General features: G+C 29.8%; 2 protein-coding genes across 21 annotated transcripts in view; one reads left to right on the top strand and one right to left on the bottom strand.

Annotated features, from left to right (window-relative positions):
* The window catches only part of LOC107992804 (serine/threonine-protein phosphatase 4 regulatory subunit 1), a 107,778-nt gene extending 103,481 nt beyond the window's left edge, over nucleotides 1–4,297 (top strand). For 17 of the 20 annotated variants that reach the window (XM_062082653.1, XM_062082670.1, XM_062082601.1 and 14 more), the window contains 6 exons: nucleotides 931–1,101; nucleotides 1,220–1,503; nucleotides 1,761–1,956; nucleotides 2,160–3,008; nucleotides 3,125–3,398; nucleotides 3,480–4,297. In XM_062082653.1, the coding sequence (XP_061938637.1) occupies nucleotides 931–1,101; nucleotides 1,220–1,503; nucleotides 1,761–1,956; nucleotides 2,160–3,008; nucleotides 3,125–3,398; nucleotides 3,480–3,649 (1,944 nt within the window). In that variant the 3' untranslated portion in view covers nucleotides 3,650–4,297. The remainder of the gene's footprint in view (nucleotides 1–930; nucleotides 1,102–1,219; nucleotides 1,504–1,760; nucleotides 1,957–2,159; nucleotides 3,009–3,124; nucleotides 3,399–3,479) is intronic. The other 3 variants (XM_062082650.1, XM_062082602.1, XM_062082637.1) reach the window with 1 other exon arrangement.
* Nucleotides 4,298–6,119: 1,822 nt separating this feature from the next.
* LOC114576852 (repetitive organellar protein-like) lies at nucleotides 6,120–12,582 on the bottom strand. The gene is made up of 3 exons (XM_062082880.1): nucleotides 11,998–12,582; nucleotides 10,008–11,718; nucleotides 6,120–9,924 (listed from the first exon to the last, which is right to left on the bottom strand). The coding sequence occupies exons 1-3, from the start codon at nucleotides 12,150–12,152 to the stop codon at nucleotides 9,376–9,378; spliced, it is 2,415 nt and encodes an 804-aa protein (XP_061938864.1). The 5' UTR covers nucleotides 12,153–12,582; the 3' UTR covers nucleotides 6,120–9,375.
* Nucleotides 12,583–12,657: the final 75 nt, after the last annotated feature.

The following is a 12,657-nucleotide window of genomic DNA, read 5'->3' as shown; positions in this document are numbered from 1 at the left end:
CGTGATCGCGTTTATTGAACACCGATCTCAACATCACTTCCTTATGCGTCATTCCTATAGATTATATCTTATCTTCTTTCATTTATTTTTTTTTTGTTTCTTCTCTTCGTCAAACGATATCGAACTTGCGCTTGAAATAATTAATTAATTCGTTAGAAATTGAAGCAACAGATATCGATATCGATGTAGAATATCGTGACGGTATTTAAAACTTCGTTCCAAGATTTTTAAACGAGAGTTAATGTTCGATCGTTCTAATTTATGAGTAATAGATAGATACGAGGAAGAATAAAATACGATGAATACGCCATGTTGTCGAATAACGATAGAATGATTCACCTCTGAGTCCAATTCGTATGGTCGTCGAACAATGACCTTCTGATTCGTACGGATGCGGGTATACGAAGGAAGTATTGGAGAATCGTCGCGAAACGATCGATCTTTTGCAATTGTCCCGAACTCGTTCGACTCGATCCATCCATTTATCTATTTGTCGTTTCTTCTTTTCCAGGTTTTTTTTTATCCACCGAAAATTCGACTGTTCCTCCCATCAGAGTGGTTGTGATGTGGTAACTTGGACTCGTATCACAGCCAGCTTTGATGAGCGGAACGGTGCGATTTATATCTTCGTCGAGATTCAAACGGTAACGGCCGATATGTTTTCTCTCTTTTAAATTAAAAATTACACGTATGGAGAAAAATTATTTTTTAGAAAATGTGCGAGTGTATGAATTTATCCATATCTTTATAATATCTCTAGTTCGTTCCTTCCTTTCATTTCCCACCATTATACCAATTTTTCTTTTCTTTGTTAAATCACGTTTCCTTAAATATATATATGTATATGTACAAACACACATATACATATATATAAAATATCCGTTTCCATTTCCTAAAAGATATATCGTTATATGTTATGTCGATTCACAGCTCATGTGCAAAATGGCGCCGCTCATTGGCAAAGAGATGACGGAAAAGATTTTTCTGGATAGATACATCGCTCTCTGCAAAGACAAAGAATTTTATACGAGAAAAATCTGCGCGTCGCACTTTGGCAAACTTTGCTCCGCTGTTGGGAGGAAGACCCTTTTCCGAAAATTGGTAGGTATATCTCTTTCTCTCTTTTTTTTTTTTTTTTTTTTTATATAAAAATTCATATCTCGAATTGATTATATTATTTTCAAACAAATTCTAATATTTCTTTTACTCTCTTTCACAGTTTCCGGTATTTGTCGATCTGTGTTGCGATACAGTGTGGGGTGTCCGAAAAGCGTGCGTGGACGTTATGATGCCAGTTTCGTGCTGTATGACTCTTCAACATCGTCGATTACTCTTGGCAGATCTTCTTGCCACGCATCTTAACGACGATTCGAAGTGGGTGCGAATGTCTGCCTTTCAAATTTTAGGACCATTTATATCTACGTTCGCGAAACAGTTTACCGAAGTGACTTATAATCAACACGGTGAATTAGTATTTACCAGCCAACAAGATACTCGTTTCAGGTATAAAAAGCTACAAGTTTTTATTATCCTCTGTTTCATCTATTCTGCTCTCGTATTGTTTTATTTCCGTTTTAATTATTCCGCTTTGTTTCTTTTTTCAATCTTATCCTCCGATTCATTTTTCATTCCATCTATTATGATATGATGTCTTATGATATGTTATGATGTCTCAATGTTTTCTTTTTCTTCTTTTTTTCTTTTTTAATCGAAAACAAAAGAAAAAAATATATATCATACCGATCGTTATTTTATTGCAGTATAAGGTATTTGTACGAAGGAATATTCCCCACCAAGTGCGCGATACGAAGTCATACACTCGACGCAGAGGATAATAATTCTAAGGATAACTTCAATTTATCTGTGATAATACAAAAACCAATCTTCGAAGAAGACGATGACGAGGATGAGTCTCAGGAAGATCATATTTCCAGGATGAGAGCTTATAAATCGAAGGTACGACGTGTCCGTAAGTAACGAACCGACGCGATGGTTCGCGAGTTTAATTCGTTTCTCCCTTCCCCCTCCCCCATTTCCCCCACTTGAAAATAGTCATTTTTCTCGAGTTAAGAAACAGAAGATCGATTCTTTCGTTTGTTCGATCATCAAATTTATTTCCGACGAGAGTTGACAATTATTTGGTAAATAATTTATTTCAGATACAGAGAAAGCATCTAAAAAATGACAAAGATGATCAAAATACATTGGACGACACGGAAAATTTTAATCCATTCCTGTACTATTACATAGCACCGGATCTTCCATTGGACGACGAACTTGTCGAAGCTGCCAAAAAATCTGCGGCGCAAAATAATGTAAATCGGAAACAGCCGTTGATCGGCGTTACAGCTTCTAGTAAAGCATCGTTATTAGATAACATGTTAAAAGAAGATAAATATTCGACGGACAAATTCGATGTTATCAATTTCAACGATCAAGAGATCGTTCCTCAACATTTGATCGATTCGTTTTTGTCAATGGCCGAGCCGGAACAATGTTCAGACATGGGCACGGATATTCCTCATCATTGCGCTTTTAGCTTTCCCGCGGTTGTGCTCACGTTAGGGAAAGAAAATTGGCCATATTTGAAGCAAGCTTACCAATCTTTGGCAAGTGCCAATCAATGGAAAGTGAGACGCACATTAGCCTCCAGTATCCATGAAATCGCTATTATTCTTGGAGAGGAACTTACCGTCACTGATCTTGTTCCGATCTACGATGGATTTATCAAAGATTTAGACGAGGTCAGAATAGGTGTGCTCAAACATCTAGCGACATTTTTGAAAATACTCAAACCGACCGATCGTCGCCAATATTTGCCAAGACTGAAGGAATTCCTTTCCACCGATACCGAGTGGAATTGGAGATTTCGAGAAGAGTTGGCTACTCAGTTGTTAGAAGTTGTGAATCTGTTTAACCCTGCGGACGTAGAACGGCACATAGTATCATTGTCTCTTGAATTGTTGCGCGACAAAGTTGCCGCTGTGAGATATGTTGCGCTTTCTTTGGTATGATTTATATATATATATATATTTTTTTTTCCTCTTCTATATTTTACGAAACAGTGACGCTTAGATTCATTGTGCAATAACGCGTTATATTCGATATATTTACTTTTGTACAGGTTACGCAAATAGTAGCTCATCTGTCTGACAACGAACGTCACGTAACGGCGCTATTTCAAGAGCTTAGATTTTCTCTTGTGTATGCAAAAAAATGGATCAGAAGGCAGACGTTCGCTTTTGTATGCGCCAAATTAATATCCAGCAACGCTATTAGTGGGGATAGATTTTCCCAGGAAATGTTACCTAATTTGTTAAAATTATCCACCGACAAAGTACCAAACGTAAGATTAGTTGTAGCGAGAACTTTATCGAAGAACGTTATTCCTATGGGATGTAAGTATTTATTTTTTAATATATTCACGATATAAATTACGCTTTAAACGTAATTGACCAAATATGTATTTTGATATTTAGCAGAATGGTTGGGAGTCGAACAGGCGGAAGAAGTGGAGAAAAGACTCAGAGAGATGAGATCAGATCCGGATAGAGACGTTCGAATGCTAGCCGGTGGCGAGGAGAATTCTGTATTAGATATATTGTCGCAAACGAAAACCGAACAATCGAACAAGAACATAATGTTTTAACGAACTCGAACGAGAATCAAGTTCTAATTAATTTCCTGCCACGTGAAACAATTTTATATCGAACTCTGCCAAATGAAAGAATGAAGAAGAAAGGATGTCGTATGAAAGTTCTTCCACGTGTGAATTATCTTTGTAAAGTTTGTAAGAGGAAAATTAATTGGATGGAAGAAATAACAATTTTGTTATATCAAGAAAACGAATGAAAAAGTTTTTTCGAAGAATAAGCTGGTGTATTTGTGATGTAAAAAAAAAAAAAAAAAAGAAAGAAAGAATGAAAGGAAAAAAAGAAAAATGAGCTCAAGTTTTACAGAAGCGAACAAACAAAATATAATACCATTTAGTGCAGTTAAGATAGAAAAAGTGCAACTTAGCGTTGTTGTTGCAACCAAGGGACCGATGCCCTTTTAGATTATAAGACAGATTATAAATATCAATGGTTAAAAGACATTGCACAGTTATATAAGAGTGTGTGTGCGTGTTTAAAAAGAAGTGAACATACACTGCCACTCAAAAGTATTAGGACATTCAATTGTAATAAATACTTGTAAAAAGTTATGAAATCATCGAATACTGAAAATTTCACTAAATTTTATGTACTCTATTTTGTACCGTATTAGAGAGAATATATTTTACCGATAATTCCTTAAATATTTCTCGCCAATAATAATAAATAATTATATTATCGTCTCATATATCGGTATATCAACTGCGTATTCTTATAATTGCGTCCACAAATCTAGTAATAATCATAATATGAATTCTTTTTTTTTTCTCGTCTCTTAATCTTCTCGGGAATTAATTTTATTTCTAGAAATTCACGATTTTTCTTCGATTTGCAATACTTTTTTTTAATTTGTCCGTCTCAATAGGCTCATAATTTTTTATCCTGTTTCAAATTAAGAGAAAACGGATAAGATTGCTATTTCATAATTTTAATATCGAGACTTTTTTGTAATACGTGTAAATAATGTCTTCCCACCATATTCAGGATCTTTCTCTCCCTTTTTCTCTCCTCCCTTTCCTCGCTTCCTGTTTTCCTCCGATATCTTAATGTTTTTTTATTTTATTCCTGTCACAATATGTCCCCCGTAAGCAAGTATTTTTCTCCTCGATCAAGTCCATTTGAATGATCTTGTTTTAAACTTAGATTCATCGATACTTTTTAATACTTTTTCCAATTTTGTCAATATTCAGTGTGAGTTCAACGTGACACTACGTTGTTCTTCGTCACGGCGTTGAAGATATATCATTTTGAAAATAAATAAATAAAAAGAAAAACAAGGATCTTATAAATTTATGAAATGGTCACATGGACGTTTAAATATCATGATTGAATACTTATCGAGATTAATAATCTGATTTCGATATTGGTCGTAATACGCAAAACAACCGACGATTTTGCTCTATTTTTATCAATTCGATCGATATCCTCAAAGAGATATCGGAAAAATCCGAAAAAAGCGGATTCTATTTTATTGATTCTCTTATGTTATCTTTTCAATGATTATTTTTCAACTGTCAATATTGATCAATATTGATTCCAAAGTCATATACCCTTGTTCTTATTATTAAAATTGTTTCATTCACTTGGTTTCATTTATTTCCGTAATTGTATCGGAGGAGTAATTCGTCTCTTTTATTTCTCTTATATCTTTTCAACATATCGTCTCTTGCGTTAAGAAACCAACCAATGTTCTAATCTCATTTTCTAGCTTATTATCTTTCTGGGATATTCAGATTTCTTTATTTTTCAGATTTATCTTTAATTTTTATAAATGAAAAAAATTTAAATTATTACGAATCTTTTTATATAGTTATCGAACACATTTTTGTTTTATCACAATTTCTCTTATATATATTTTTATCAATACAATGTTAACTTAATTAGAAATAAATTTTGATACTCGATTCTTTTCTTATCTAACCATCATACTTCAAAGAAAATTGATTACGATAGAAGAACAAATTGATTCGAAACTTTTATTTATTAAATTTTCTTTTTTTAAATATTTATGTGTATAATTTTATGCGTGAAACACATTCATTGTACAAATTAAAAACAGATTCAAAAATTGTTCGTATGCAACATAATTCGGTGTATTAGATTGTATATTATAAATTATTGCAATTATTTATTTTGAGATTTTATAAAAATTTAAAATTATTCAATTCAATTTGATTTCAATTTTTTTTTTCTCTCGAATTTCTTTTTGAAGTGTATAGACTTCATAGACTTTAAATTTATTAAAAATAACAAACGTCCTAATACTCTTGATCGGCAATATATGCGTTGTTTAATATTCATGACTACACACGTATATTTACGTTGCTGTTTACTATTGTGATCAATTTGTATTTGTAAGTGGTCTCATAGATAAGTCGGATATTACTAATTAGAAATATTACATCACCGAGATCTTGGGTTCTTTATCACGTGATTATAACATATTTTCTATAGTGTCATAATATGTTATTTTTTTTTTTCTTTAACGTATTAATTTGAATCTTTCTTATCTTATTAAAATTATTTTATAACAAAACTTGCGCAATCAAGAGAATTCATTTTACTTATTAATTTTGTTCTGCATGTTTATTGAATCACACGTCTTTTTTTTCGTGCTATGATTTATAAACTTTGTTGATAAATACGTTATTAATTATATTTAACAAACGTAACGCGTGAATCTTATTGTTGACAAAAGTAAAAAAAAAGAACAAAAGAAACTTGCATCACATTGTGTAATTATCATAATAATCAATAATATTGCTGGATGCGAATATAAAGATTCGATATCGGTATCGAGATTAAAATATAAAGTATATATATTATCGAACGATCTAAAGAGAAATGTTATCATTTTTTAATCATTTTTTTGTAATAAAATCAATATATAATTCTTATATAAGAACTGAAATATCGAGAATTATCTATAGCAACGAACGTATTGAATTATCTCTTAATCATTAGATGGCGCGCATATGTTTCTGAGACAACAACATCGAAAACGAACATTACGTTCCCTCCTTAGAGGAAAAAATTCTAAATTTTCCCTAGTTCTTTATCCCTAGATATCTGTTTGTTGGAATATTCATTAACTATTAATAATTATTAATAATTTTATTATTATAATGATTATTAATAATTTATCATTATTCTCGGATGTATATATATATATATTTTTTTTAATTTTTTTTAATCAGATGAAATCATTTTTCATCGCATATGAAATATTTATTCGTTAATCAAACAAAATTACAAAATCCATTATACGTATGAAAACAGATTTTACATTATTACTTTACAATTATTTCTCATTCGTTGCGAAAGCAATATGGAATAATGCTGTAATGGAAAGTTTCAAAAATTTTCTCACATCAGTAAATGATATGTGAAATCTTACAAAACGATCCAAATGATTATTATAAATTATTTGTAAAAATCTTATTTATTTCTTGATTTATTTCTCTTTAATTCACACTTCTATTAAATATATTTTTATTTTATCAATGACGATGAATTTTTTTTTAGAGTTCGTAAATTTCGACAATTTAGAATTTCGCTATAAAAATTATTTTGATTATCTCATGGAATTTTGAACATCAAAATTTTAATTATTAAATTTCTCTTTAGAAACTTGGATAGGGAATATTTATTAGCAATATTAGTTTTCATTAAAATAATTTTTTAATTTGACTCTTTATCTGCTTTCTTCTTTAACTTAATTGTTGATTAAAAATTATACACGCTTGAAAAAAAGGAGCAATTTCAATTTCTTAAAATAAAAATTAAAATTAAAATTAATAATAAAACAATTTCTTAAAATAAAAATTAAAAGAATGGGTTTAGTGGTCAGCGTGTTTTTTTTTTTTCTTTTGCATTTATTTAACTTTGAACGCTGATCTTCTAAAAGTTTACAAGTTTAATTTTTAAGTTAAGGACTTATATTTTTTATTGCATATTATTATCGTTGCCATCAAAAAATATTTTCGAAGCGCTGCCTAATTTTATCTAATTTTTACATAATCGATTCCTGAAATATGAACGCTCAAAATATTATGCTAATGAAGAAATCATAAATAATTCGTCTTTGTATAATGTTGGATAATGTTGATGCCTCGTTATATTTTAAGAATTGCTTATACAAAAATTAGATTTTTAGATAATGTTTCGAAAACGTTTTGATACCAGCAATAATATAGTAATAATATAGTAATATAGTAATAAAAAATAGTAAAAATAGTAATAAGTTTTAATTTAAAAATCAAAAATCGATCTTTTACAAGATCAAATAAATGGCAGTACAATCTGATTTTCTTTAAAATATTTTCATTATCATATATCTCGTATTTTTCCAGATATCTGCCCGAAAAGATTAAAATTTGATTTGCCTCGCGAAAGGTGATCTTTAAATTTTTTCAAAGCGAAATCGAAGATTAAGACCATTTATAAATTATTATTTTATAATAAGATCGCCGGTCGGAATATTCGCAAGTTCGTGGTTACAATTAAGGATAACTTAAAGATAAAGTACGATTGTACGAGATTGTTATGAACAATAATTAAAACGAGTTTTAATATGCAAAAATATAACAAAACGTCTTTTGACGTTCTAACGGTACTAGATTAAACGTGAGGAGAAATTGTGCTATCGTCTCATACGTTGCATCGATTCCATCGATTCTGGTTTTCTCTCTTCATAATTCGATGCAGCTGAGATGTGACAATTACTGTGATCTTTGTCTTCATGTAATTTTATGCGAACGATTCTATATTATTTCATCGTAGATATATATACTTTGATACGATGTAAGCACGGTTTATCTTAACCCTTTCTTCTCCGTTTTAAATTAAACAATTACAATTCACACGAGGTCGTTTCAAAAGCCTTATATGTATTTAGAAATTTTTCAACGATTTGTATATTATTAAATGGCACGAAAAAAAGATCACGTTTGTACAATTTATACGATAAAATTAGTTTATAAGCAACAAAATATAAATGAGAGAAATACAAGTTGTTAAGTAAACGATAAGAGATCTAATGTAAAAAAAAAAAAAAACATGGGTCGTTAAAATAAATAAAATTATATTACATTATTTGTGAAAGAACAAAAAGAACAAAAACAGAAATAATATTACAAAATATTTGTTAATTACCCCAATTCTTTACAATCGCTAATATTTTGCGATATTTTAAATTAAACAAAGAAGAGGGAAGGGGGAGAAACAAAAAATAAACTATCGCGTTGTAATTGAAACATAATGATTAGATTGTTCTGTAAGCAACGAAATCTCGTTACATATGAATACGAATGGAGAAAAAAAGTTATGTTTAAAATATTCTATATAATATATATTGTGTATTTGCTAATAAAACAAAAAAAAGAAAAAAAAATATACATGCGATTTGTTACAAAACAGTGTTGAGGTTATTCGTTTCAATAATAATTTCTTAACTGTTAATTGCTAAAATAATAACTCAGAAGTAAAATCAACGATTTTAATTTGTTTACTTCTGATTCTTTCTTTATTAACGATATTCCTCTCCTTGTTTTTCTTTTTCTTTTTTTATAACATACATTTTATATGTACTTATTTTTTAAAAACATATCGTATAAATCTTACATTGACATTGACATCGACAATTAAGATTAACATAAACAATCCAGAAGCCATTTTGCTTCATTCGTAGGAAAATATTATCGTTAACAATTATAACCAATTATCAAAATATACCAAGAAATTTTCCTGGTGGACAAGCGGGTAATTGGCAAGCTTTTTCCTCCATCTCGGTCTCTGCTGTGCTACAATCGCGTAAACAGTACCGCCATCTTATTTGACGGCCTTTACCACAAGTAACGCTACAACTACTCCAATCTGTCCATTTACCCCATTTATTGTTAGATTTTGATTCATTTTCATTTTCACGGCTTATCCTTGGAGTATTTGGAGACGTATTTTTAACGATACGTCTACTCACCGATCTTTTCTCTTCCATAGTATCTTTATTCGGAATCTTAACGAGTTTATTGTGCTCATTGGTAATTTGAGTTGGATTCACCTTTCTCTCGAGAATTTTTGACGTTTTTGTAGATCCAAGTTCATGATTTATCGATATACATTTTTGAACAATTTTTGGCGATTCTTTAAAAACGTCACAAGCAGTGCTAACATTTGAACATAAATCGTCTATCGCGCGCGTTTTAATTTTTCTGTTTTCTTTCTCATTTTTTATGTTTTCTTCGATGTTTAAATAATTTTGAAGCTCACTTACCTAAAAAGAAACTTATTTTTATTAAATAATAATTAAAAGAAAAAGAAAATGTTGATATATATATGATATATATTTATATCTACTTTCGTTACTAATTTTTTCGCGAGTTCTTTAACTTCTTCAATCGATCGTACCGCTCGATTAGTATTCATTTCATTAACCATTGAAAGTTGATTTTTGTCTCGATTAGAACATCGATTTATTTCAGAGCCCGGTTCCCGAATGTTCTCGTAATATTTTAATTCCTCTTCTTTATTTAAAAAGCCATGATTCGATTCGGCATTTTTATCTCTTTTTATACGTAATTTTGAATCTTGCGGCGGCAAAGTAATCAAATTTTCTTTACTTTCCACAAAACTTTTCCGCTTCTCGTTTCGCTTCTGCATCAACGCATTCGTATTTTCGTCTATTCCAGTATTTGAATCGTCATCATTGTTTTTTGTTTCTTCTATTGGACTTTTTCGCGCAACAGAGGAAATTGATGAAACATATTTCAACATATCGTCATTCATTTTATTCTTATCAGATGTTTTTAATTTTTCGTGTACTGATTCAATATTTTTAAAGAAAGGATCGATATCTCTTCTATCGATCAAGTTTTTCGATTTTACGAATCTATGATGAAAATTATTTTCATTACTTTTCTTATCTATCGCATTAATAGTTCTTTCTTTTTTTAATTTATCCTTGTTCTTCGTTTTATTCGTTTTTTTCTTGCGAGGCACTTTCGATCGGTTTGTATCTTTCGAATGTACGTCTTTTACCGATCGTAGAAAATTGTTCGATCCATCATGTTTCTTTCCCATATGTTTTTTCTTTTTCCGTTTTAACTTCGTTTTTGTTCCATCATTGTCTTTCTCTTTTCTTTTGATCCGTGGTAAATTTACATTCATATCTTTAATTGAATCCGATGGATTTAAATTCTTATCAAATATATTTGATTCGAGTATCGATCGTTTTTTTTCGTTAGATTTAGATTTTTCTTTTTCATCAATCGTATTTTGAGAATCAAACGAGAGAGAATTTTTCTCTCTTAAATACTCTTTATTGTCCTTATCATTCACGTTTGCGTAATCGTTTCGTTTTTTCCTAACTAATTCAACGGCTAACATAGGATCTGGCAAATTTTCAATTTCTGAATTTTCGTCCGACTGCCGATTCGTATTAAGCATACTATTCAACGATAATTTTTGCAACGTTTTAATTTCTTTACCTGGTGTCTTATCTACGAATTTTATATTTTTCTTTTCTAACGTGTTTACTTTAGTTACATCGGATGATGACGAACCGATAAAATTATTACTCTTGGATTTATCTTCGTTATTTTCGTACGCAGAAATCGCAGCGTTAAGATGTTTCGAACGATCTTCATTCTCCTTTCGATGTTCATTAATTTGAATATAATTAATTTCTCGTTTCGTATCGAGCAATGTTGCGTCACCGTTATAAGAATTTTTTCCAATTGATTCACGAATATCTTGAGGAAAAGAGTTAGCCAAATCTTTCAAATAATCTTGTCGATATACAATTGGTTCCGATTTACTTCTTTTCACTCGTACGTGTGCTTTTAAAGAATCGGAATCATCGATATCATTCGTGAAAATATGAGGCCCATCGTAATCTAATAACGTCTTCCTTTTCGTATCCCTTTCTTCTTTATTTTCCAATTTTTCCGTAGAATATTTTTCCCTATTAAAAATTGCGCATAATGTTCTTCGTTTCCATCTGTAGCCAACCTTCGGATACTTCGGATACTTGTTATTCCCTTTCGTGGACTTTGACAATGCGTTATTGAACGATAATAATGTATCATTTGTGTAATGATTAATCGTATCTTTCAAAGCACTTGGCATTAATAACCTCTTAGAATAAATTGGAATATTTTTTAATTTATTTTTCAATAATTTTTGCAATTTTTTTATATCGTTAATTGTACTTTTCGAATTATTACCATCAAATCGGTTCGTAATTAATAATGGATCATATATATACGTACCATTTAATAAAACGCTTATAAAATCTTGCACAACATGCGTGAAACTTAGAAAAAAGTAATTAGAATTTTTTAATGATCCGCAATTTTGGGAATAATAATAATAATAATTATGGTAATGACATGTGGAAAATTCAGTATTAACAATATTATATTTTTTGGTTTTGATGACAGGAGCAATTAAAAGAAGGATGGTAAGAATCCAAATCCCTGTGTAAGTTGAAAATTTCAGCATTACATATGTTATTTAAAACTATTTATGTTATACCGTTCATTAAGAATTCATTTCTACTATTTTATTATTTTATAAGTTATTGTTCATAAGGACTTGTTAAAATAGTTGTTACTCCAAGTTTTTGGTTACTTCAAATTTTCTTATATTTGCGATTTAGCATCGATTGTATTTCGATGGATCGAGACTTAAATATTAAACGATATAATATTATTGAATATTATATTTATATTTTGGAAATTTGTTTCGTTATAAATATGAAATTAAGTTTTTTCTTTTCTTTTCAAATATCATGTTTTTTAAATAATTTATATTATACGCTCTATAATATATGAATATTTTAAACATATTTGAAATTCGATTAACATTCAATAAAATAAAAAATAATATCTTCATTAATTTGATTCAATATTAACAAATATAAACAAAAAAAGAATTTTTAAATATTTCCTACCAAGGAGAAAATATAGAATAGACATTTTAAGGGATTTCGTGTCTCATATTCTGA

The sequence above is a fragment of the Apis cerana genome, linkage group LG1 (genome assembly GCF_029169275.1).
Source record: "Apis cerana isolate GH-2021 linkage group LG1, AcerK_1.0, whole genome shotgun sequence".
NCBI classification, from domain to species: Eukaryota; Metazoa; Arthropoda; class Insecta; order Hymenoptera; family Apidae; genus Apis; species Apis cerana.
This window is presented reverse-complemented; position numbering and strand designations above follow the sequence as displayed.